This window comes from Equus caballus, chromosome 4 (assembly GCF_041296265.1).
Source record: "Equus caballus isolate H_3958 breed thoroughbred chromosome 4, TB-T2T, whole genome shotgun sequence".
NCBI lineage: Eukaryota > Metazoa > Chordata > Mammalia > Perissodactyla > Equidae > Equus > Equus caballus.
Window position 1 is genome coordinate 93,689,227 of NC_091687.1, and position 27,060 is coordinate 93,716,286.

At 44.1% G+C, this 27,060-nt stretch overlaps 2 protein-coding genes across 23 annotated transcripts in view; one reads left to right on the forward strand and one right to left on the reverse strand.

Moving 5' to 3' along the window:
• Window positions 1–27,060, forward strand: part of LOC106783088 (WD repeat-containing protein 91) — a 58,124-nt gene that overhangs the window by 12,849 nt on the left and 18,215 nt on the right. For 2 of the 7 annotated variants that reach the window (XM_070265898.1, XM_070265896.1), the window contains exons 6-13: window positions 698–797; window positions 2,006–2,161; window positions 3,949–4,142; window positions 4,920–5,070; window positions 6,420–6,514; window positions 6,597–6,840; window positions 8,953–9,061; window positions 9,757–9,869. In XM_070265898.1, coding sequence (XP_070121999.1) covers window positions 698–797; window positions 2,006–2,161; window positions 3,949–4,142; window positions 4,920–5,070; window positions 6,420–6,514; window positions 6,597–6,840; window positions 8,953–9,061; window positions 9,757–9,869 — 1,162 coding nt within the window. Of the gene's footprint in view, window positions 1–697; window positions 798–2,005; window positions 2,162–3,948; window positions 4,143–4,919; window positions 5,071–6,419; window positions 6,515–6,593; window positions 6,841–8,952; window positions 9,062–9,756; window positions 10,536–27,060 lie in introns of those variants that run through there. The other 5 variants (XM_070265892.1, XM_070265894.1, XM_070265895.1 and 2 more) reach the window with 4 other exon arrangements.
• LOC100067491 (solute carrier family 23 member 1) overlaps window positions 4,448–27,060 on the reverse strand; it is a 60,097-nt gene continuing 37,484 nt past the window's right edge. For 4 of the 16 annotated variants that reach the window (XM_070265879.1, XM_070265867.1, XM_070265878.1 and 1 more), the window contains 5 exons: window positions 13,395–13,559; window positions 12,877–12,985; window positions 12,685–12,780; window positions 11,076–11,331; window positions 7,060–7,999 (listed from right to left, as the gene is read on the reverse strand). In XM_070265879.1, the coding sequence (XP_070121980.1) occupies window positions 7,882–7,999; window positions 11,076–11,331; window positions 12,685–12,780; window positions 12,877–12,985; window positions 13,395–13,559 (744 nt within the window). In that variant the 3' untranslated portion in view covers window positions 7,060–7,881. Of the gene's footprint in view, window positions 5,041–5,414; window positions 5,621–7,059; window positions 8,000–9,229; window positions 11,332–12,684; window positions 12,781–12,876; window positions 12,986–13,301; window positions 13,560–27,060 lie in introns of those variants that run through there. The other 12 variants (XM_070265871.1, XM_070265869.1, XM_070265875.1 and 9 more) reach the window with 8 other exon arrangements.

Consider the following 27,060-nt stretch of genomic DNA (forward strand, 5'->3'; position numbering starts at 1 on the left):
GGCTTAAAGTCTATTTTGTCTAACATAAGTTTAGCTACCCCTGTGGAATTCTTCAGTCTAATTTGCCCTCTGGATGAGTAGATATGGGGAGGACTCAATGGATTTATGTAATGAGGGCTGGCACCCTGCAGTCACATCCCAGGGAGTGAGCACGGCCCCCCTGGGGACCATGTGAGGGACGCCGTGGTTACATAAAGATGACCTCTCTGTCATCAGTTGTCTTGACCACCTTTTGCTTCTGGGAAGGTAAGAGAAGTCTTCTTCTAGTTTCTAAAACTGTGGAACCTCTTCAATGTTCCATGGACCATGGGATACCTCTCAAGAATGGCCAGAAGCACAAAGAGAGGGCCTTGTCTTAGTTATGTTATTTAGCTCCAGGATTATGACATTTCTTCTTATCTTTTCTATTCAGCATCACTTTCTTCCAAGTGCTCCCTTCATAGTATTGCTTTCTTCAGGTTTCTCAGAGCATGGGGTTTCCTGTCAGATCTGGGTGTGAATTCCTGCTCTAATAAGTTCTCCCAGTGTAGACCAAATAACAACCTCTCTAAGCTTCAGTTCCTCATGTTAAAATCATGTCTTCCTCTTTAACGGAATGTTTGTAAGGTTCTTAGCATGGTGCCTTATAGATGGTAAACATTCAATGAGTAATATATATTGGTGCTATCATTGTGATTGTTGTTGGTTTTCTTCTTAGGTTTATTTCTTTGGGCTTGACTAAGAATCCTACTTCTCCCAAAATAAGCCGAAATTCAGAGAATCAAATACTCTCTCTAGAAGAAACATCTATTATAAGCGTAAGTAGATGCCACTGGAGGTTGCCTTGGTCAGAAAAACAAAAATAACAAATACCCTGTAGGTCAGCCACAGTTAGGCTCCAGGTAAACTGATCATCCTTTAAAATTTCCTTTCTTAACTGTTCACATGGCTCCAAGGTCCCAAGGAATCTATGTTAATCAGTTTGAGTTGTTTAGTGTTAACAAAAAAAAAAAAGTAAAAGAACTAGAAAGCAACAAGCAGACTGTGGTTGAGTTTATTCTCTTGACTTAGGTCTTGTGTAGAGATGGCTTGTGAGGAGGTTGGTCTCAAGCCTGAGTGGCTGTTTGCTTCATATCCCTTTGCTAAGAGTGTAAAACAAAGGATGGGGGAGGCAGTGTTGACCATCACAGTTTGTGGGAATAAAGTTGGAAAAAGGCCAGCCAGAGAATCTGGAAAGGTGCTGAGGTGACAGCTCCTGTTAAGAAGGCTCTAGATTAAGAAATTTCTCTCCATGGGGGCAGAGTAGGGGTTATTAATACATTTGCTATAACCTTGGTTGACCTTATCACTCTTGTTACGAAAAAGAGCCAGAAGATGCCAGTTTCTTTCCTGTCCAGTTTATCTTGCTCCAAGTTGCTTGAATTTTCAATAATTTCTGTTAAGAATTTTTGGTTGCCTAGTGATCATTTCCAAATACCTCAATATTTGTTACATCAGCTGGCTTAGTCATACACTTGGCCCAAAACAAGAGAGGGTCTTGTGTTCCTTTTTCCCCCCAGGTTGTATGTTGCATAAATATATATTTCTTTGTATTGCCCAAACATACAGTTGATAATGTTTCTAACACCAATCATAGGGCCTGACCTGCCTCATACTCATCACTTAGTAAGTGCTGGTCTCCTGCCCCGTAACTAAAGGGAATTGTTCCGATCAGATGAAGGAGATAGATGTCTGTCTACCTCCAGGTGACAGCTGTGGCAGGCTGAGGGGTGCAGGTGACCTGTCTTCTCGTGACGGGGACTAGAGAACAGAGAGGAGGGGTCCAGACTGCTCGTGTTTCACTCTTGCCCTTGCCCACCAGCTGAGATGGTAACATTTTAACTCCCTGCTCAGCACAGCCAGGGGACCCTTACCTGGGAGCTGTGGGTGGAGAGGCTACCCCTGGGCTCCTGCTCCCTCCTGGCCTGGTGTCATGGCCTGGGCACAAATGGCAAGAGACTTCCCAGCCTACTGTCTCTCCCCCTAGACCGCTAAGGGGAAGGAGCCGGCGTGTGGGCCCAAGGACAGGAAGAGCCTCTTCAGCGGGCTGGCCACAGGGGAGTCCAGCTGGTCGCAGCACCGGCAGCAGCACCTGCAGGATCACGGCAAGGAGAGGAAGGAGCTGCTCTCTCTGACTCTGCAGGTATGGCTTGGCCTCTCACGCCCGCCACACGGACAGCACGTGGCTACTGTGGAGGGCCGTGGGAAATGGAGGGGGCGTGCAGGGCCTGCTCTCACCTCTCTTGATTTCTGCTGCTGTGTAGAGCGTGGTTTTGCCTAAGTGGGTCTAATTGCTTGTGCTTTGGCTGTTTTGCTGATATTTTGCCTGGCTCCTCCATGGTCCCTTTTCCCAATATAATATTTCCCTAATTGGGGCCATAAGATGCCAACTGAAAGTGTTCCCACAATGTGGGTTCTGTGATTGAATTGGTTTGGGACCCCTTGCATACAGCGTCCTCCCCAAAAGTTAACTGTGCATGTTAATAGCAGCATGCCGCACGCTCTCAGTCTTGGCAGAGAGACACTTGTTTCCCTTGGTTTAACCCAGAATCCCCAAGACTTGCTTGATCACAGGAGCCTGTCTTCCTGCACCGCCTGAGGCCCATCTGCTAAAGTGGCGGCCCTGAAGGCCATGTGCCCACACAATGTCGTACGGCGACCCAGGCCCTTGCCATGCTGCCCCTGAGCCTCCCCTTGCTGCTGAACATGGCTCAGGGTCTGCTCTTCCTGGTAGCATAAGCTGCCTCCATTGTATCAGATGCTCTGGATTGAAGACAACAAGCCCAAGGGATTTACTGCCTGTGTCTCTTGTCTGTGCCACCTTGTTGATCATTTGTCTCCTAATTGGGGCTACTTGCCTATTTTAAAGGCATTTCTGCCCCTGCCCAGCCCTGTAGTGGTTCTGGTTTGATGGTAATAGACCCTGACACTCCCATCTCAGATCCTTCTGTTCTGGCAGGAGCTGCAGGATTAAAGATGCACCTGAGCTCAGCCCCTCCCATAAGGCTCCTTTCTGAGCTCCGAGGTCTCTGTGCTCTGTTATTTTTTACCATAGAACTGCTCTTCCTGTGACCCAGAGGAGCATCAGGAGCCACAGGGTCGCGGAGGTTGGCTGATGCACCGGCCTGGGTTATGTCTGGGTGAGCAGGTAGTGATGTGGCAGCCACCACTTAGTGCACCAGGAGGCGGAGACCAGGGCAGCTGCGGACCCCGGGGTGGCAGGGTATGTGGGGTGCCCTCTGGCGTCTGGCCTTGCTCTGCTCCGCTGCTGTCCTTGGGTGGCCATGTTTATGCCTGGCCCGTGGCCTCAGCCTCTCAGTCACCCCCTCCCAGGAGGAGGTGCTGGTTGGCATGGTGGAGTACTCGTGAGGGCCGGGCTTACCTCTGATTGACCCGGCTTCACATCCACATCCTACCCCTTGCAGCTCGTGACCTTGGGCAAGTTACTGACCTTCTGCAGCTTTCCGTCTTAGTTTCCACGGCTGTACAATGGCGTTAATGATGGGATCTCAGATGGTTTTGGGGAGGATTAAGTGAGAGAATCACTCATACTCACACGGCATGGGACACACAGTAGGCACTCACTAAGTGGCTTCTGTTGTAATTGGCCTGTGTAGGCACTGTGTATCCTGAGCCCCATCAGCCCTGACAGGGAGGGGCGCCGGTGACCCCTCCTCCCTTAGCAGGGCCTATGTGAGGTGCAGGGTCTCTAGAAAGGGGCCGTCGGTGAAGCGGGCCCCTGCCTTTCCGGGGGTGAGTGGGCACTGTTCTGGCAGTTCAGAGCTCTCCTCTAGGCTCTGAGACCACAAGACCTCCCTCATTGTGCTGTGGCCTAGCGTTCTGGATATCCCATTGTGTGTCCCCGGAGGAGGTGAGGCCGAGCCCAGAGCAGACCCGTCACAGTGACTTGTCCCACTTTGTTTTGCACAGTGTGCAGAGAAGAAGCCTGAAGCCAGTGGCCCAGAGGGAGAGCCCTGCCCAGAGCTCCACGTGGAGGCGGCGGAGACGCTGACACGGGCCTCCACAGCAGGCCCTGACGGCGGAGGGGTCCACCCCGAGCAGCCATTCACTGTGCTGGGCCAGGAGGAGTACGGAGAGCACCACTCCTCGATCATGCACTGCAGGTGGGTTCGGGTGGGGGCGAGGCCCACCAGGGAGTACACTGACCGGGGTGGGGGCTGGTCTTTTCGGGCTGTGCCTGTGAAGGTGTGGCAGGCAGGAGGATGGGGGAGAACAGAGGTACAGATGGTGGGATGGTCCCAGAAGGACCGTGGTCACCCCTGAACAGTCAGAGGAGGGCACGGCAGCTGTCATCGGGGGTCCTGCTCAGAGCTGCTGTTGGCCTGGTAAACCTCTCCATCCTTTCTAACCATGGGAGTCTGAGCTTTAGGAACAAGTTACCTCTTATTTAACTCAACTTTAGACTCACTCAACTTTAATTTGCTTTATGTGGGTACTTTCAGGTAAATATTTGATATGGTAAATATTTTACATGGTAAAAACCTGCCCTTTCATGAACAGACCCTCCTGGGGTGGACAGAGGGTCGGTGGGTTCCTTGCTTTGACAGCCCTGATGGGCTCCGGAGCTGTGAGGCTGGAGGCTCTCAGTCTCCAGAGCCTGCGAGTGCTGAGCACGGGGCCGGGGACATCTTGCCCACTGTCCTGTCCCCAGGGTTACCCACAGGGCTCGGCAGACAGTGGCTGCTTCATAGGTAGTTCTTGGACAAATGAGTGAGTGAATATTTCTGGAAATCGTCCATGCCCATCCTTGGTGTGTAGGCAATTGGCGATTATTTTTTAAAACAATTGGCAAGTCAGAACAGCCATCATCTGGATGTTAGCTGAGGAGGTGGCCGACTGAGGCAAGGATGCTACCAGCTTCCCTCTTTCTTTGGCCTTAGAGTGGACTGCTCGGGCAGGAGGGTCGCCAGCTTAGACGTAGACAGGGTCATCAAGGTGTGGTCCTTCAATCCCATCATGCAGACCAAAGCGTCCTCCATCTCCAAGTCGCCGCTGCTCTCTCTAGAGTGGGCCACCAAGCGGGACAGGCTGGTGAGTAACGTCTTGCCTCGTGCTCGCTCTGCGATCTAAGTGACGAATTCCCCAGGGCTCTCCACCATCGCCTCTGGCACCACAGGCTGAGTTGAAGCAGCCAAGCTAGGCTGCCTCCCTTCTCTCTCTCATTGGGAGTTTGGGGACCACACATCCAAGACTGTCTCAGCAGGCTTCTGTCTGGGGGCGACAGGGAGGGTACTGGACTCACAGAATTGAAATTAGACTGCGGTGGGGCCTGGAGAAAGCTCTCCGGTCAGACGGCACAGGCCATCTTCCTACCTGTGGTGGTCTGGTCCCCTCTCTATCTGCCCTGGGAGGGACCCGCTACCTTCCTGTTCTCCCCCATTAGCTCCTGTCGTCTGTCCGCGTTTCTAACAACCCACCACAAACATTCTCAGCGGCTCCCACCTGCTGCTGAGACCTCTCGCTGTGCCAGCCCCAAGGGAAGCAGCTTCAGCTGTGGGTGGTGTCCTGTCTCGTTACAGGTCTAACGCAGTCGTGTTAGGAGAGTCTTCCTCCTTCTGGACTTTAATATTTGCGATAGGATCTGTAGTTAAGCAGGCAAAGTTGATTTATAGTTTTTTTCTTTCGTTGTGTTCATTTTGAGGGGATCATAACAGGCCCCACATGGGGAAAACCTTATTTTTTTGTAATTTCTGACAGCTGCAGGAATTATCTGCAGGAGCTTCCCCACACCAGTGTGATTTGCCCAGTGAATGCCGAGGTCATAACGTGGGTGACGCTCCTGGGAACACCCTCAGACCTGCCTCTGGTGCTTTCTTCTGGCGGTACTCGTTATTACCTTTGAAGCTTTTCACCATTAAATCACAAATTCCTGAAGGCAAGGAGAGCTGCTTCTGCTTTTTCTAGAGGCCTCCACAGACCCAAGCTGAAGCTGTCTCCAGAACACGCACACGGGGCAGTGACCCAGGCCCGGGGAGCACCAGGGCCGGGACCCAGGGAGGTGGTGGGGGAAGTCAGGAGCGAGAGGGAAGGTCTGGAACAGCTGGGATTTCAAACGGAAAGAAAAGGAGGGCAGATCAGAGGGTCTTCTTTAGTCAGCTAGAACATTCCCACTACTGCACATCTGAGCTGATGCCTCTCTGCCATCCAGATTTCTTTTGTGATTCTGCTTGTGTTCAAGATCAGCTCTCATGTCTTTATTAGATTTCAAGGAGGTCCTTTTTAGCCAGATTTCACTGATCTACCTGGAGAAGTGCCGGGGCCTCACCCCTGCAGCCTGCCCGGACTGGTCCCTCACAAGAGGGGGCCTGGCCCACAGTGGTCCTGCCTGACCAGCCTGACCCCGGGCTGTTCTTCACACCTCCCACGCTTTCTCATTCCAGCTCTTGCTGGGCAGTGGCATGGGGACAGTGCGCCTTTATGAGACGGAAGCCAAGAAGAGTCTCTGTGAAATCACTATCCACGATGATATGCCCAGGTGAGCTGTTGGCCGGCCCCCACTCACTGTGCCCTGTGGGCCTGGTCCTTTGCTGAGCCTCTTGCCCTGTCTCCTGTAGCAGGGCCCAGCCTCAGAGGCATAGCTCATCCTTCCTCTGTGGCGGGTGCAGTGCTGACCAGCCCCACGTGTGTTGCAGAATCCTGTCTCTCGCGTGCAGCCCCAGTGGGGCCTCTTTCGTCTGTTCGGCTGCGGCTCCGAGCCTCACTTCTCAGGGGGACTTCTTGGCCCCGGACATTGGCAGCAAGGGCACTAACCAGGTTCCTGGCAAGCTGTTGCTGTGGGACACGAAAACCATGAAGCAGCAGGTACGGGCCCTGCCCCTGGGGTCTCCCTGGGGCTGTCACCCTCCCAGACTCTACTTCTGAGTCTTTTCACTCTCTTTGCTTTGGTTTCCTCAGGTTTTGATTTGTCAGGAAATTTGAGAGTTGAAGTGTTGAAAAGGAGTCCTACCCTGTTTGGGCAGATTGCTAGCAACCTAAGTCATTCAGAATTGTGCCACAAACTGAGAAGTCACACACAGCCTATTAGAGGGCCCTTGTGGCTATTTAAAAAAAAATTTTATTTAATTTTTGTTTATCTGTAAAGACTTCATTTATTTTTGAGCAGTTTTAAGTTCACAGCAAAACTGAGAGGAAAGCACAGAGATTTCCCTGGTAGGCCCTGCGCCTTCATGTGCACAGCCTCCCCCACTGTGCACAACCCACCGGAGTGTGATACGTTTGTTACACTTGATGCATCTGCACTGACTTGTCATAGTGACCCAAAGTCCGCGGTTTACATTAGGGTTCACTCTTGCTTTGAACATTCTGTGGGTTTGGACAAATGTGTAATGACACGTATCCCCCATGATAATATCATACAGCGAATTTTCACTGCCCTAATAATCCTCTCTGCTTCACCTCTTCATCCCTCCTCCTGCCTACCCCTGGCAGCTGCGGATCTTTGTACTGTCTCCATAGTCTTGCTTCTTCCAGAATATCATCTAGTTGGAATCACACAGCCTTTTCAGATTGGCTTCTTTCACTTAATATCGTGCATTCAAGTGGTTGATTTTTTAGGAGACAACTGGAATCTCCTTCTGACTCCCTGTTAACTTAGAATTGCTTAAAAATTATAGCAGCAGCTAGAAGTAGTGAGGACACATGCGTATTCTTGAGAAGTGACAGCCGTGTGAAAGCTTGCTCATGGGGCCACGTGGCCCACCTTCCTCAGGAGCTGAGGACCTGTTCCCGCCCAGAACAGTAGGTGCTTGCAGCTGTGACCCGAAGGCCTAGGGAGATTAAATGATGTTTAAAGTCACTTCTTTAAAAGGCAGTGATGTTTCTTATTAAAGTTAGTTTTGGTGCTCAGAAGTGGTGTGGCCTTAAGTTAAACAGATGGTTTCCTGATGTTGCTGGACACTTGAAGGGTCCCTGTCTTACAGGTGGCCTGTGTTCTGAGTGTTCGGTTTGCTCCTCACTGCATCTGCCGGTAGGTAGAAATGGTGTAAATTCCCATCCGGAAGTCTCACAGGTGTCTCTAGCCCATCAGGGCCACACCCGAATTCTTGACCCCCGCGCCCCACCACGCCTGTTCCTCCTCTCGTTTTCCTCATCTTGGCAAATGCATCCCACTGAGAAACTGTGCCTTTCTAGGCCCATCCTTCTCCCTCACCCTGCACAATCAATCCATGAGCAAACGTTGTCAGTTCCACCTCCAAGATGTGTTTCCAGTCTGACCACATCTATGCACTTCCAGGGACACACCCTAGACCTGCTCTCTAGCGCCCCTCAGCGGACAGCTGCAGGACCTCCTACTGTGGCCACCACACCCTGTACTCCCCACCCCACCCCCCGCCAGGGGTAAGCAGACAGTGCAGCACGTCATTCTCCTTCCTGCTCTGCCAGGTTTCCCATCCGAATTCCCTCAGGCCCTGCATGGTCCACTCCTCCCCACGCTCCAGCCTCCTGGTACTTCCTGCCCTTCTCGTCCTGCACCGCAGGCCCTTCCTGCATGCTGTCCCCTCTCCAGAGGGTTCTTAGCCCACTCTGTCTGGCAGACATCTGTCCTGCCGCATCTCTTAGAAGCTTTCCTGTATACAACTCAGTTTAATTAGGTCCTTCTTAATCTTGCTGTTTTCCTCAAGGCACTTACTATGATTTGTAATTTATGTTCACTTGTTATTTTAAAATTACAAAGTAAATATTGAATACATACAGGAGAATATTGGAATCATAGATATATGGTATAATGAGAAGAAAAGCAGTAAAATAAGCACCTATATACCACGACAGTTTAAAAATGAAACATTACCAGTATTTTTTGTGTGCCCCTCCCCAATCTCTGTCTCCTACCTCCTATCAGAGAGAACTGTCTTGAATTTTGGCTTATTATTCCATTAAATTTTTTAATTAATTTATTTATTTGTTTTTTGCTAGCTCCAGTTCTCCCTGGATCCAGAGCCCATTGCTATCCACTGCACAGCCTTCAATCACAATGGGAACTTGCTGGTCACAGGGGCGGCTGACGGCGTCATCCGGCTGTTTGGTAAGCAAGTGTGCTCATGGCAATCCTGGTCCCCTCCTTAAATGGCCCAGGGAAGAGAGCTGGGTTTTTCCCGCTGGACTATAGGCTAGCAAACCCAATTCAAGATGCTCATAATAGAGATTAACTTTGGTCAGGGTCTGCTGTTTCCAGAACACCCTCTGTAATCACCTTGCACATGGTCAGTTTCAGTGGACGCAGGAGGGGTGGAGCTTAGCAGCCCATCTGTCTTGAGCTGTTCCATCTGAGTCCTCAGGCCTAAGTGAGATCCAAGAGGACAAGAGGACACACGAGAGTAATGCTGTCCTGTCCTCTTGGTGCGGCTAGTTGATTATAACATAAAAGCATTACAACAGTGTGCACTGGAATCATCTGGCGTGCTGTTTAAATATGTTCATGCTGCGCCTGTCGCAGGAGACCCAGAGTCGGAGGGTCTGGGATGGGACTAGTGACTGTGTCTTTAACAGATCCCCAGGGTGCCCTGGTGGGAAGTTACAGAGGCCTCCTAGGAAGGACTTGTGTGTCCTCCTAGACATACGGGCTCTGCCCAGGGATTGCTGAACCTTACTTATGACCTAGGGAAAGAAGCTGCTTGTGAGGCTCAGGGGCAGCCTGGCCTCTTCGGCAGGTGCCTCCTGTCATGGGCAGATGCCTCCCCAGGGCCCGGGTGGGAATCTTAGTGGCGTCTGTTGCCTCAGATATGCAGCAGCACGAGTGCGCGATGAGCTGGAGGGCCCACTGCGGGGAGCTCTACTCCGTGGAGTTCAGCTACGACGAGAACACCGTGTACAGCATCGGCGAGGACGGGAAGGTGGGTGAGCAGGGTCTGGATCAGGAACTTCCCTCCCTCTGGCTCAGGCATCTGAGATTCCAGAGCGCACCAGAATAGCATGATGGGCTGGGTTTAAATCCTGACCATAGCTTTTACTAGCTCTGACCTTGAGCCTCTCTCTACCCTGTTTTGTTGTCTGTAAAACAGGGATAATAAAAGTGACCAATCTGAGGGGATCTTTGTAAGATTTAGATGAGTTCAGTGTGCATTGGCCATTCTTATGAAAGAGGAGTACCCACATCCTTTCTCCTTGTTGTAGCAAAGTGACTCATCCCACTGTAGATGGAGCGGTGGGGTCCGGATTTGGGGCCAGGTTGTGCTGCCGTGAGCTTGATTGTTGGATGGTCACAGCATGGATGTCTCAAGTTTGCCAGGGGTAGCTGCATAGGCCTGAGCAGAGTCAAGAATTGTAAAAAGGAAGCTGGGGGAAAAGGTAAAACTAAGTGCCCCCTTGTAGATTTTCTACAGGGTGGGGCAGACAGAGGTGGGAGACAGACTTGCTGTTCATGTATGCTCTCCTGGACCTTTTGGATTTTATACTATCTACTTGTATCATCCTTTGTTCATAGGATTCCTTCTATGGTTTTGTAAGTTCTCCCAGTATCCTTCCTTCCTAGTTACAAGAACCAATAAATCCCATCTCCCGTGTTTTGAGTTACACTTTTCTAATTTCCAGCCAAAAGGGCCCTAACAAGTTTCACAGAGATCTCCTATGTGGCTTAGCAGGGAATTTGGACCCTGTGGCCACCACTCTTGCTGCACCAGGGCAGAACCGTCTGACTTATTTCACTTAGAATAATGCCCTCGAGGTCCATCCATGTTGTCACAAGTTGCAAGATTTCATTTGTTTTTATGACTGAATAATATTCTATTGTGTGTGTATGTGTGTGTGTATATATACAGATATATACATACATACATATATATATAGACACCACACTATCTTCATCCATCAATGGACATATGTTGTTTCCGTATCTTGGCTATCGTGAATAATGCTGGAATGAACATGGGGATGTATATATGTTTTTGAATTAGTGTTCTCATTTTCCTCAGATAAATACCCAGAAGTGGAATTGCTGGGTCATGTGGCTGTTGTTAAATTTTTGAGGATCCTCCATACTGTTTTCCATTGTGGTTTTACCAATTTACATTCCAACCCACAGTGCAGAGAGTTCTCCTTACATCTTGGTTTCTGTGGCAACTTTGAGGCACTCTCCTGAGGAATCCTGGGAGTAGAGGGTAAGCTGGCACGCTCCCACCTCAGCTCTCCCACGATGTTCCAGTTTGGGCCAGAAGGGGAGGTACCGGGTATAGGAGGAAGTGCAGAACTTTGTGCCAATCCCACAGGGGAGGCCGTAGACCTCTGACACCTTCGCAGTCTCCTCAGACTCCTCATGGATTTGATCCCATGTCAGGAGGCCTCTCTCCTCCAGACTTCCTAACAGGAGACAGTGAGCAGTCAAGACTGAGCCCTGATAGAGCTGGGCAGACATGGGCTGGAGGGAGCCTCCAGCACCCCCTGCAGGCACTCATGAGGTCTCCTGTCACTGCCCTCCACCTGCCAAAAGGGCCCCCTCCTCCTCCTCCAAGCCCATCTCAAGAATCACAGCTCAGCTCATCAAGCATTCCCTGAGATCCCCCTGTGGGGCTGATGTGATCCAGAGCTCCGGGGCACAATCTTATATGAAACACCATCCTTTCCTCATCTTCAGGAGTGGGCCTTTCCACATTTAATGTTTCTGAAATGAAGATGCATTTTACATGTGGTAGAGAGAAGAAATGTGGAAAACAGAATACCATGAGGCAGGGGCTGTCCTAGAGGGCCTGTCAAGAGGCCGTAGGAGGATCCAGAAGGGAGGACTGAAAGCCGTCAGTGATGGCAGCTCTGCACCCTTCACCTTCAATGTCCTCAGCACTTATGGACTCACTCGGTTCATCATCACAGTTATTAACCAGAGTTGTAATTGTCTGTTTTCTTGTCTCTCTCTCCTGTTCGCCTTGAGTCTCTGGGAGGCAGAGGCATGTCTTTCTGCTCCTTGTATTCTCGATACATGCCATATGGAATACAGCAAGTGCTCAATGGGTTTTTATTAAAAAAATGAATGAACGGATCAATGAATGAATGAATACTTGTATTCTCTCCCTCAACAACTAGACTGCAGGCTCTGAGGATGAGCTTGTGGGTTTTTTTTTTCCCGCTTCTGGTGTATTTCTCACCTTAGGGCCTTGTTATGGTGTGAACTGTGTACTCCCAAAAGTCATATGTTGAAGCCTTAACCCCCCATACTTCAGAATGTGACTGTGTGTGGAGACAGAACCTTGAAAGAGGTGATTAAGTTAAAGATGAGGTCTTCAGAGTGGGCCCTAATCTAATCTGACTGGCATCCTTCTAAGAATAGAAAATTAGAACAAAGAGAGAGACACCAGGGATGCACATAACCAGAGGAAAAGGGATGTGAGGACACTACAAGAAGGTGGGCATCTGCAAGGAAGGAGAGAGGTATCAGGAGAAACCAACCCTGCCAAAACCATGAACGCAGACTTCCAGCCTCTAGACTGTAATAAAATACATTTCACTTGGTTAAGCACCCCAGTCTTCGGTATTTTGTTATGGCAACCCTAGGAACCTAATAAATGCCAGTACACCACACCCAGACCCAGGGTCTCCTCAAGGTATGCTGTGGCCAGCCTAAGATGGCTGGCTACATCAGGGGCTGAGAAGTAATGTGAGTGGCCCAAATGTTTACTATGTACCTGAATTTCTGGCTTATAGAGGGAAGGTGAGCCTTACCTGGGATGGTGTTGTCCAGTAGAAAGCCCAGAAATCCGCCTACAAACATGTCCGTGGTCAGCAGCACCTGGATGACCTGGTCCAGTTGGAGAATCCCTAGAGTAGAGACAAAAGTGATGGGGATTCCCAGGGACAAAGGGCCCCACTGGATCTGCCCTTGGAGTGGTCACAGTATAGAGGATGGAGAATCACCTGTTTGGAGCTTCTCACTGTTCTTGTTCACCCAGTTGGGAACGGCAAGCCCACAGAAGATGGAGAAGCCAAAGACAAAAATGTTCCTGGACGAGTTCATGTCCACGTACTGCAGGAGAGAGGGCCCCGTGGCAGCCCAGAACCATCATCTGTACTGCATATCAGTCTAATATCCTCAAATGCCCCCTCCCCTCCCACCACTACCAGAGGTGGGGAGCGAGGCTGGACTCAGAGTGACACATGCTTTCAGCAGACAAGCCAGGCCCCAATTCCCACTTGACCTTGGGAGTTGAGTGGTTTACATAATCCAATTCAAGCTGATGCAATTTCTGTTTTTCAGAAGTTTGGATGTTTCTGGCTATTTATTTCTTCGATTTAGGGGCAAGGGTGGTTCCTGAGACCAAGGATCCCCTCCTCTTACTCACCCCTGCCCCAGCCCTGTTCCATTCATCTCAGTCCCCATGGGCTCCTTTCAGGGCATGCAATGCTGCTCCTTTTCCAAAGGTGCCTCGCCTCACCTGCAGATTGGAAATTCCCACAGCAGCGATGACCCCGAACATCACCAGGAACATGCCTCCGATCACAGGTGTTGGGATAGTTGCAAATGCAGCCCCAATCTTCCCAAATACTCCCATCAGGAGCAGCACACAGCCTGCAGCAACAATCACCATTCTGCTCCCCACCTACAGTGCTCAAGGAGATGGAGGACAAGGAGCTCAGCACCAGCCAGGCCACATGCCCCAGAGGTCTCTGCCCTGCTCCCAGGACAACTGAAACATCACTCCAGTTGATTTGAGAGAACAGCACCTCCCAACCCCAAAATGGCCCCCCTCTGCTCCCACATGGGGTTTGAGAAAGTATAAGGATATGACCTTTGATCCTGGTCTCTGCCCTCACCTCTCAACTCTGCTGTGCTTACATTTGTTTTCAAGTCCTGACTTAAATACTCCTCCTCTAAGAAGTCTTTACAATGGACCAGAAATTCTCTCTTGGGGAGGCATTTCTCCCATGCTTAAGAATAGAGGTTTGAGAGCCAATCCAAGCTCTGTCTCTAACTATCTGTGTGACTTTAGGTACATTACCTAACCTCTCCAAATGTCAGCATCTAAATTTATCAAAAGGGATTAATAATGTTTACTTTGCAAACTCATTGTATGAGGCCAGTACTACCCTGATACCAAAGCCAAATAAGGACACTACAAGAAAATAAAACTACACCCAACATCCTTGACGAATGCAGATGTAAAAATTCTCAACAGAATATTAACAAACCGATTTCAACTGCACATCAAAAAGATCATACACCATGATCAACTGGGTTTTATTCCAGGGATGCAAGGATGGTCCAACATCTGCAAATCAATCAATGTGATACACCACACTAATACAAAGAAAGATAAAAAATCATATGATCATCTCAACAGATGCCAAAAAAGCATTTGATAAGATCCAACATCCATTTATGATAAATATTCTCAACAAATTTGGTATAGAAGGAATATACCTCAACATGATAAAGGTCATATGTGACAAACCCACAGCTAACATCATGCTCAACAGTGAAAGGTTGAAAGCTTTTTCTCTAAGGTCAGGAAGAAGACAAGTGTGCCCACTTTCACTACTCCTATTCAACTTAGTAGTGTAACGACATAGTACTGGAAGTCCCAGAAAGAGCAATGAAGTAAGATAAAGAAATAAAAGGCATCTAAATGAGAAAGGAAGAAGTAAAATTGTCTTTATTTGCAGATGATATGATCTCATGTGTAGAAAATGTGTAAAAAAGACTCAACCAAGTAACTGTTAGAACCAAGCAAAAAATCAGTAAAGTTGCAGGACACAAAAGCCAACATACCAAAATCAGTTGCATTTCTGTACACTAACAACAAAATATCTGAAAAAGAAATAAAGGAAACAATCCTCTCACAGTAGCATTAAAAATAATAAAATACTTAGGAATAAATTTGACCAAGGAAATGAATGATCTGTACCCTAAAAACTATAAGACTGATGAAAGAAATTGAGGGAGAAACAAATAAATGGAAAGATATCCCATGTTTACAGATCTGAAGAATTAATATTGTTAAAATGCCAAAACTACCCAAAGCCGTCTATAGATTAAATGCAATCCGTATCACAATTCCAATGACATTTTCCACAGAAATAGAAAAAACAATCTTAAAATTCATAGGTAACCACTAAAGGCCCTGAATAGCTGAAGCAATCCTGAGAAAGAACAATAGAGCTAGAGGCATCACAATTCCTCATTTCAAACTATACTGCAAAGCTATAGTAATGAAAACAGTAGGGTACTGGCATAAAAATAGACATGTAGACCAATGGAACAGAATCAAGAGCCAACAAATCACCCCTGCCTATACAGTCAACTTATATTTGACAAGAGAGCCGAGAATACTCGATGGAGAAAGGATAGTCTCTTCAATAAATGGTATTGGCAAAACTGGATAACCACACACAGAAAAATGAAATTGGACCCCTATCTTACACCACTCACAAAATTTAACTTGAAATGGATTAAAGACTTAAATGTAAGACCTGAAGCCATAAAACTCTTTGTGGAAAACAGAGAGAAAGCTCCTTGACATTGGTCTCACCAGTGATTTTTTTGGATATGATAGCCAAAGCACAAGCAATTAAAGTGAAAATCAACAAGTGGGACTACATCAAACTAAAAAGCTTCTGCACAGCAAAAGAAACAATCAACAAAATGAAAAGACAATCTGTGAAATGGGAGAAAATATTTTCAAACTATATATCAGATAAGGATTTAAAATGCGAATGTATAAAAGACTCTTACAACTCAATAGTAACAAAAAAAGTGATTTAAAAATGGGCAGATGAGGTTGGTGTCAAGATGATGGTGTAGGCAGACTCTGAACTCACCTTCTCCCACAAACTCAACCAATTTACAACTATTCTTAGAATAATTACTCCTGAGAGAGCACTGAAAACTGGATAAAAATAACCCCAGCAATAGGGAACCATCCTGACAGAGATGGAAGAGGCAGAAATTCTTTTCTTGGGAGAAAAAAGGCTACTTTTGTGAGCCACAGAGCTTCATGGCTGGCTGGGAGCAATCCTAAGGTATGAAGCCTTCCCTGGAGGAGTGGGGAACCTGAGCGAGAGATTGATGCCACTATAAGCATTCTTCGGACTCAGCACAATTGAGACATGTCATAATATTGGGCTTTGCCAGCTATTAACTACAATGGGGAATACCCCCCGAATAGATATCAGACATAAGCAAAAAAAAGTCAGCTTTTAAGGGGCCCACACACAAATTCACCCATTTCAGAAAGCAACCTAAAGTCACCCAGAAAGAAAGGTGCACAGTCTTTTCTTGAAAGAGACTCAGCTGATAGGCTCTGGGCACCTCTTGGTGAGAGGTGAGAGCTCTTCAGGGACTGAGACATTGGTGGCAGCTGTTATTGTAACCTAGTACAGGCATGCTGACACACACTGGCAGATACCATTGGAGTTCTTCCCCTGGCCTCTTAGCCCAGGGGTCTGCCCCACCCACTATGGCACTAATTTAATACAGCTCAGCCAGGGCAGGCAGCCCACCCTAGGGACTGGCCTCTCCCAACAGCAAGCCCTTGGGCAACTTCTTGGCCTGCATAGACTGGGTCCCTGGAGCCTCTGCAGGCAGGCAAGTGGGTCTGCCTCTGCAGGGCAGGGTGTGTGCAGGTAGAGTGTGTGGGGACCTCTGCAGTGGTACAACTGGGTCTGCTTCAGGAGGTCAGGACATGTGCATGGACCAGGACTGTGTTTACAGTGTGTGTGGACCTGTGGGGCATGGGGCTTGTCAGCAGCAGAAGACCTGTGCTTCTTAAACAGCCACATAGGGGACCAGCCCCACCTTCCAAAGCCTGAAACAATTGGTTGCTCCTATGCGTGGGGCCAGCCCCACTCAGCTACAATCCTGAGACAGCTGACAACAGCTTAGCAGGCCAGTGGCCTATATCAATTGTAAGCCCCTGAGCCTAGCAGCCAGCCACACTGGGGGCCTACTCAATTGACAGAGAAACTTCAACAGTAATATGCTATTATACATTGTACCCAAATGTGCTGGGGCTCCCCAAACCTGAAAAAGTGCCTGAAGGGTCCATAGCAACCACATGCAGCTGATCATTAGAACCAGCTGGCAGGGGGGACAGCCTAGCCTCCCTACCACAAAAGAAGGACACACGTAGCTCACACAGGGGACACCCCTGTAACATTTGGTACTGGTGACAAGAGGGAAGCAAACTGCTGGACTTCATAAGGCATCTCTTACGTAAGTCCACCTCTCCAAGATCAGGAGACATAGCTGACCCACATAGTATATATATACTTATAAAATATATATATTATAATGTATATTATATATATATTATATATATAAGTACAGAGAAAGAAGCAAAACAAAGAGGCAAAGGAATACTTTCCAAACAAGGGAACAGGAAAAGACCCCAGAAAAATAACTAAATGAAACAGAAATAAATAATCTACCTGACATAGAGTTCAAACAATAAGTCATAAGGATATTCACTGATCTTGAGAAAAGAATGGAAGAACTCAGTGAGAACATCAACAAAGAATTGGAAAATATGAAAAACAACCAATCAGAAATGAAGAATACAATACTGGAAATGAAAAATTAACTGGAGGGTCTCAATAGTGGAGTAAATGATACCTAAGAATGGATCAGCAAGCTGGTTGAAAGACTAGAGGAAATCACCCAAGCTGAACAGATAAAAGAAAAAAGAATTAAAAAGAACAAGAATAGCCTAAGGGAACCCTGGGACAACATCAAGCACACTAACATTTATATTATAGGTATCCCAGAAGGAGAAGAGAGAGACAAAGGGTCAGAGAATCTATTTGAAAATGTAATAGCTGAAAACCTTCCTAACCTAAGGAAGGAAACAGACATCCAGGTACCAAGCACAGAGAGCACCAAACAAGATAAACCCAAAGAGGCCCACACCAAGACACATTATAATTAAAATTTCCAAAATCAAAGATAAAGAGAGGATCCTAAAAGCTGCAAGAGAAAGGCAAGAAGTGACGTAAAAAGGAAACCCCATTAAGGCTATTAGTTGACTTCTCAGCAGAAACCTTACAAGCTGGAAGGGAGTGGCATGATATATTTAAAGGGCTGAAAGGAAAAAACCTGCAGCCAAGAATACTCTACCCAGCAAGGTTATCATTCAGAATGCAAGGAGAGATAAAGAGTTTCCTAGACAAGCAAAAATTAAAGGAGTTTATCACCAGGAAACCACTTCTATGAGGAATGCTGAAAGGACTTAAGTGGGAAAGAAAAGACCACAAAGAGGAATAAGAAAACTATCAAAAAATAAAAAAGGCAATAAAATCACTGGTAAAGGCAAAAATACAGTAAAGTTAGTAGGTCAACCACCAACGAAGATAATATGAAGGTCAAAAGACAAAAGTACTAAAATTACCTACTTCAATGATGAGAGGGTAATGGATATACACACACAAAATAAGAGGTTAGATATGATATCAAAAACAAAATGTGGGAGGAGGGGAGTAAAAGAGTAGAGCTTTTAGAAAGAGGTCAAACAAAAGAGACCATCAACTTAATATAGATTGCTATATACATAGATTATTATATATGAACCTCCTGGTAATCACAAACCAGAAACCTATAATAAATACCGAAATAATTAAGAGAAAGGAACCCAAACATAATACTAAAGAAAGCCATCAAACCACAAGGGCAGAGAGCAAGAGAAGAAGAAAGGGACAGAGAAGAACTACTAAAACACGCAGAAAAAAAGTAACAAAATGGCAATAAGTACATATTTATCAATAGCTACTTTAAATGTCAATGTACTAAATGCTCCAGTCAAACAGCATAGGGTGGCTAATTGGATAAAAAAACAAAACCTATATATATGCTGGATACAAGAGATCCACTTTAGACCTAAAGACACTCACAAACTGAAAGTGAAGGGATGGAAAAAGATACTCCATGCAAATAACAAAGAAAGGAAAGCTGGGGTAGCAATACTTATATCAAAAGAAATAGACTTTAAAACAAAAATTGTAACAAGAGACAAAGAAAGGCACTACGTAATGATAAAGGGAACAATCCAACAAGAAGATATAACACTTATAAATATCTATGCACCCAACATAGGAGCAGCTAAATATATAAAGCAACTATAACAGACATAAAATGAGAAATAGACAGTAACAGAATAATAGTGGGAGACTTTAACTTTCCACTTACACCAGTGGATAGATCATCCAAACAGAATACAAGTAAGGAAATATCAGCCTTAAATGACACATGAGAGCATATGGACTTAGTAGATATATACAGAACATTCCACCCCAAAACCACAGAATACACATTCTTTTCAAATGCACATGGAACATTCTGCAGGATTGATCACGTATTAGGCCACAAAACAAGTCTCAGTAAATTTAGTAAGATTGAAATAATACCAAGCATCTTATCTGACCACAAAGGCATGAAAATAGAAATCAACTACTATAGGAAGAAATCAGAAAGTCACAAATATGTGGAGATTAAACAAAATGCTACAATGGTTGGGTCAGTGAAGAAATCAAAGGAGAAATTAAAAAATACATGGAGACAAATAAAAATGAAAATACAACATGCCAAAATCTGTGGGATACAGAAAAAGTGGTTCTAAGAGGAAAGTTTATAGCAATACAGACCTACCTCAACAAACAAGAAAAATCTCAAATAAACAATCTAACAATGGAACTGGAAAAAGAAGGGGAAAAAATGCTCCCAAACAGTAGAAGGATGAAAATAATAAAAATCAAAGCAGAAATAAATGAAATAGAGATTTAAAAGACAACAGAAAAATATCAATGAAACCAAGAGCTGATTCTTTGAAAAGATAAACAAAATTGATGAACTTTTAGTTAGACTCACCAAGAAAAAAAGAGAGAAGCCTCAAATAAATAAAATCAGAAATTAATGAGGAAAAATTACAATGGACACCTCAGAAATACAAAAGATTATAAGAGAATACTACAAAAAGCTATATGCCAGCAAATTGGATTATCTAGAAGAAATGGATAAATTCTTATAATGATACAACCTTCCATAGCTGAAACAAGAAGAAATAGAAACTTTGAATGACTGATTGGATCACCAGTAAGGAGACCGAAACAATGATCAAAAACCTCCCCAAAAATAAAAGCAGTACCAGATGGCTTCCCTGGTGAATTCTACCAAACATTCAAAGAAGACTTAATACCTGTCCTTCTCAAGCTCTCCCAAAAAATTTAAGAGGAGAAGAAGCTTCCTAACTGATTCTATGAAACCAACATTACCCTGATACCAAAACCAGTTGACAACACCATAGAATAAGAAAAATACAGGCCAATATCACTGATGATTGTTGATGCAAAAATCCTCAACAAAATGCTAGCAAATCAAATATAATAGTACATTAAAAGGTCATATACCATGATCAAATGGAATTTATTCCAGGGATGCAGGGATGGTTCAACATCCACAAATCAACCAACATGATACACCACATTAACAAAATGAAAAATAAAAATCACATGATCATCTCAATAGATGCAAAGAAAGCATTTGACAAGATACAGCATCCATTTATGATAAAAACTCTGAATAAAATGGGTATGGAAGGAAAGTACCTCAACATAATAAAGGCCATATATGACAAACCCGCAGCTAATATCATTCTCAGTGGAGAAAACCTGAAGGCTATCCCTCTAAGAACAGGAACCAGACAAGGATGCCAACTTTCACCAATCTTATTTAGCATAGTATTAGAAGTCTTAGCAAGAGCAATCAGGCAGGAAAAAGAAAGAAAAGAGATCCAAATTAGAAAGGAAGAAGTAAAACTGTCACATTTGCAGATGACATGATTTTATATAAGGAAAACCCTAAAGAATTAACTAAAAAACCTTTAGAAGTAAGAAAGGAATACCATAAAGTTGCAAGACACAAAATCAACATACAAAAATCAGTTGCATTTCTATACACTTACAGCAAAGAAGAAGAAAGAGAAATTAAGAACACTATCCCATTTAAAATTGCAAAAAAAAAAAAAAAAAAAAACCCTAGAAATAAACTTCACCAAAAAGGTGAAAGATCTGTACCCTGAAAACTAAAACATTGTTGAAAGAAATTGAAGAAGACACAAAGACATGGAAAGGTATACCATGCTCTTGGATTGGAAGAATTAACATAGTTAAAATGTCCATACTATCTAAAGCAATCTACAGGTTCAATGCAATCACTATCAAAGTTCCAACAACATTTTCCACAGAAATAGAATAAAGAGTCCTAAAATATATATGGAACAACAAAAGACCCTGAATAGCCAAAGGAATCCTGAGAAAAAAGAACAAAGCTGGAGGTATCACACCTCCAGGTTTCAACATATACTACAAAGCTGTAGTAACCAAAACTGCATGGTACTGGCACAAAAACAAACACACAGATCAATGGAACAGAATCAAGAGCCAAGAAATAAACCCACACGTTTATGGACAGCTAATATTCGACAAGGGAGCCAAGAGCATACAATGGAGAAAAGAGAGTCTCTTTGATAAATGGTGTTGGGCAAACTGGACAGCCACGTGCAAAAGAGTGAAAGTAGACCATTATCTTACACCAAACACAAAAATTAACTGAAAGTGTATTAAAGAATTGAATGTAAGACCTGGAATCACTAAACTTCTGGAAGAAAATGTAGGCAATATGCTCTTCAACATCAGTCTTAGCAGCATATTTTCAAGTACCATGTCTTACCAGGCAAGGTAAACAATAGAAAAAATAGACAAATGGGACTAAATCAAACTAAAAAGCTGCTGCATAGCAAAGGAAACCATCAACAAAACAAAAAGACAACCTAACAATTGGGAGAAGATATTTTCAAACCATATATCTGATAAGGGGTTAATATCCAAAATATACAAAGAACTCATACATCTCAGCAACAAAAAAATAACCCAATTAAAAATGGGCAAAAGGTCTGAACAGACATTTCTCCAAAGATAATATACTAATGGCCATCAGGCACACAAAAAGATGTTCAAGATCATTAACTATCAGGGAAATGCAAAGCAAAACTACAATGAGATATCACCTCACTCTCATCAGAATGGCTATAATTAACAAGACAAGAAACAATAAGTGTTGGAGAAGATGTGGAGAAAAGGAAACACTCATACATTGCTGGTGGGAGTGCAAACTGGTGCAGCCACTATGGGAAACTGTATGGAAATTCCTGAAAAAGTCAAGAATATTACTACCATATGACCCAGCTATTCCACTGATGGGTATTTATCCAAAGAACACAAATGCATCAAGATACATGTACCCCTATGTTCATTGCAGTATTATTCACAATAGCTAAGACTTGGAAGCAGCCTAGATGCCCATTAAGTGATAAATGAAGTAGGAAGATGTGGTATATATACACAATGGAATACTATGCAGCCATAAGAAATGATGAAATCCAGCCATTTCTGATAACATGGATGGACCTTGAGGGTATTATGCTAAGTGAAATAAGTCTAAGGGAGAAAGTCAAATGCCATATGATCTCATTCATAAGTAGAAGATAAAAACAATGACAAACACATAGAAACAGAGATTGTATTTGTGGTTACCAGAGGGGAAGAGGGGAGGTAGGAGGGTAAAAAGGGTGATTAGGAACATGTATGTGGTGGTGGATTGTAATTAAGTCTTTAGGTGGTGAACATGTAATCTACACAGAAATCAAAATATAATGATGCACACTTGAAATTTATATAATGTTATAAACCAATGTTACCACAATAATAAATAAATGAATGAATGAATAAAAAATGGGAAGGGGAACTTAATAGATATTTTTCCAAAATACATAAAAGTATGCTCAACTTCTCTAATCATCAGGGAAATGCAAATCGAAACCACAATGAGATATTATCTCACACTTGTTAGAATGGTTATCATCAAAAAGATGAGATAACAAGTCTTGATGAGGATATGGAGAAAAGGGAACCCTTGTAGACTCTTGGTGGGAATGTAAATTGGTGCAGCCATTGTCGAAAACAGTATGGAGGTTCCTTAAAAATTAAAAAATAGAACTACCATATGATCCAGCAATACCACTTCTGGTATTTATCTGAAGAAAATGAAAACACTCACTGGAAAAGATATATGCACCCCCATGTTCATTGTAGCATTATTGACAATAGCCAATATATGGACAACCTAAGTATCCATTGATAGATGAATGAAGAAAATGTGGTATATATATATATATACACACACACACACCAGATGTATATCATATCACAATCAGCCATAAAATATGAAGGAAATCCTGCCATTTGTGACAATATGGATGGACCTTGAGGGCATTATGCATGGTGAAAGAAGTCAGACAGAGAAAAATAAATACTATATTTTGTTATTAAAATGTGGAATCTAAAAAAGCTAAACCTGTAGAAATAGAGAGTAGAATGGTGGTTACTAGGGGATGTAGGCTGGAGAATATGGGTAAATGTTTGTCAAAGAGTACAATTTCCAGTTAGAAGATGAATAAATTCTGGGGATCCTAATGCATGGGATTGTGATTCTAGTTAACAGTACTCTATTATGTACTTGAAAGTTGCTTAGAGAGTAGATCTTAAGTGTTCTCACCACAGAAAAGAAGTGGTAATTATGTAACATGATAGAGGTGTTAATGGTGGTCATCATACTGGAATATAAAAGTGTACTCAATAAACACACCATACACCTTAAACTTACACAAGGTTATATGTCAAGTGCATCTCAATATGGCTGGGGCTGATAAAAGGAAAATCAGTGTACCTGGAGCACAGTGACACACAGAGACATAGAAGATGGGATGGAGAGTAAGGCAAAGGCTCTGTCATGAGGGGCTTTAAGGGCCGTAGAAAGGAGTTAGAGTAAAATCCAAGGACAGAGCATGAGCTAAACATGGTACATATCTACTATGGAATATTAGTCAGCCTTAAAAAGGAAGAAAATTCTGACACCTGCTACAACATGGATGAACATTGAGGACATTATATGAAGTGAAATAAGCCAGACACAAAAGACAGATACTGGGGGCTGGCCCCATGGCTGAGTGGTTAAGTTTGCACGCTCCTCTTTGGTAGCCCAGGGTTTACTAGTTTGGATCCTGGGCACGGGCCTACACACTGCTCATCAAGCCATGCTGTGCTAGCATCCCCATAGAAGAACTAGAATGACTTACAACTAGGATATACTGGGGTGCTGGGGCTTTGAAGAGAAAAGGAAAAAAGAGGAAGGTGGGCAACAGATGTTAGTTCAAGGCCAGTCTTCCTCACACACACACAAAATGATACTGCATGATTCTACTTATATAAGGTACCTAGAGTAGTCAGATTCATTGACACAGAAACTAGAATGGTGGTTGACGGGCTGGGGCAGGGGGGAAATAAGGAGTTGTTTAACTGGTTCAGGGTTCAGATTTTCAAGATGAAAAGAGTTCTGAAGATTGGCTGCACAACAATTTGAATGTATTTAACTCTACTGAACTGTACACTTAGAAGTGGTTACAATGGTAAATTTATGTTATGTGTACTTTATCACAATTAAAACTAAAAATCCAAAGACAAAGGAAACTCAATAAAGCTGTGTTAAATAGGGTGGTGACATGATGTGAGTTACATTTCAAAAAGTTCCCTCTATAAAAAGTCACTTCATTATTATTAGTAGATACATTTCCTCAGGACAAATTAGATTTTCTCGACAAGCAATTATTATGGAATATGTGTAAACTATGATTTCTCCTTAATCTCTATGGGGGTTCATTTAGGTACGAAACTGAGACAAGGCTCCCTCCCAGCATTAACTGGTCCTATCAAGAATCTTACAAGTGAATTTTTTCCTAGTTCATTTCTCCAGAGGATCGATTATTTCACTAGGGTCACTACTAATTGCTATTGCCTGGTTTTCATAGACTTTTTGAGTAGCTAGGAGTGTGAGAATGCTAAGGATGTACATTTCACCCCCTCATAGTAGATTTTAAAATAAAATAAGTTTATACAAAGGTTAAAAGAACCAAACAAGAGGAGTGAGGTCTGCATCATCGCAAAGTGAGCTCTTCCCTTAGACTCTCTGAGATACAATGAAAAGAACGCTCATAAACCAACAGAGGACATTCACACAACATAATAGACATCTGAGATCCCATGCAACCATACGTCTGAAGGTAGAGGTGGTGGACCCCCTGAGAAGCAGTGGAAAGAGTTAAAGGGATCTCCTCTCCCTCCCCGAATGGCAGTGATCTAGGGCATGCGACTGCATGTAGCTCTGAGAGAAGAATGGGGAAAGGGGAGCGTCTACAGGAACACCTTCACCTCAGAGTGGCCTCCCAGCCTGTGGGAACGCTCAACACCGAGGTGGCTAAACAATCACAGGGTGGGTCTTCACCAAGTCGATCAGCCCAAAAGGGCAGACAGTGAGTGGAGAGAGGGAGCACCTGTGGGATTGTGCACATGAAAGTGAGGGCACCTCCCCACTCCTGGTGCACCAGCTTGGCCAGTCAGTAGGATCAAAGGACCCTCACCAGAGTGCCTGCGCACATATGTAAATCAGCAGCAGCCAGTGGGCAAATGCAGACAGGCCCTACCAGCACAGCTTCCAAAGGACAGGCACAGCTGCCAAGGATCATGGTGGACTTAGAATACACAGCTCCTGCCCCCCACCCCATGGCAATTGGTGGATATGCAACCAGATACTATCACTATGTAAAGACACAAATCCACCCTGTCAAATAGTATGAAGAGGTATATTAACACTCCAGACCAGAAGGAAAAAGACAAGCACCCAGAAATCAATCATGAAGTCACAGAAATTTATAATATAAGTGACAAAGAACTCAAAATAGGTATCATAAAAAAACTGAACAAGTTACATAAAACTCAGAAAGACAGCTCAGTGAAATTAGGAAAAAAATTAATGAACAGAGGGAATTATTCAAAAAAGAGATTGAAAGTATAAAAAAAAGCAACCAGAAATGTTGGAGATGAAAAACATAATGAATGAGATAAAGAAAAATGTGGAGTCCTTAAATAACAGAGCTTATAGTATGGAGGACAGAATTAGCAATTTAGAGGACAGAAATACAGAAGTGCTTCAGATGGAAGCATGGACTAAAAAGAAATGAAGATGGACTAAAAAGAAATGAAGAAATCCTCTGAGAAATATCAACAAACTCAATGAGGAAATGCAACATAAAAATTATAGGTATTAAAGAGGGAGAAGTGAGGGAGAAAGAAGCAGAGAGCTTATTCAAAGAAATAGTAGCTGAGAACTTCCCAAATCTGGAGAAGGGGCTGGAATTACAAGTAAATAAAGTTAACAGAACTCCTAATTACATCAATGTAAAGAAAACCTTCTCCAAGGCATATATTAGTAAAAACTGCCAAATCCAATGACTTGGAAAAAAATATCAAGGGCAGCAAGGCAGAAGAAAATAATATACAAAGGAAACCCTATCAGGCTTTCAGTGGATTCCTCAGCAGAAACCTTACATGCTAGGGAAGAGTGGAATGATAATCAAAATTCTGAAAGATAAAAACTTTCAGCCAAGAATACTCTATCCAGTGAAAATATCCTTAAGATAGGATGGAGAAATAAAATCTTTCCCACATAAAGAAAAGCTGAGGGAATTTGTCACCACAAGCGCCCTCCCAATAAGAAATGATCAAGAAGGCCCTAATAACTTGAAAAAAAAGAAAGAGTTTACAAAGACTTGAGCAAGGAGACAAATAGGCAGACAAAATCAGAAAACTGCAGCTCTCTCTCAGAACAGGTTAGCAAACACTTAATTATCACATTAAAGATAAAGGGAAAGAAAGCATCTAAAATAGCTATAATCCCTTCATTACAACCACAAACTCACAACACAAAACAGAACAGGTTGTGAGAACAATAACTTAGATGGGGAAAAGGAAAGGGATGGAACCTGTTTAGACTAAGGAAATAAGAGGCTATCAGAAAATGGACTATCTCATCTACAAGATCTTTTATACAAAGTTCACATTAACCAGTAAACAAAAAATCAGAACAGAGACACAAATGATAAATAAAAAGGAAATTGAGAAATCATCATAGAGAACCACAAAACTGAATTGGCCATTGGGAATACA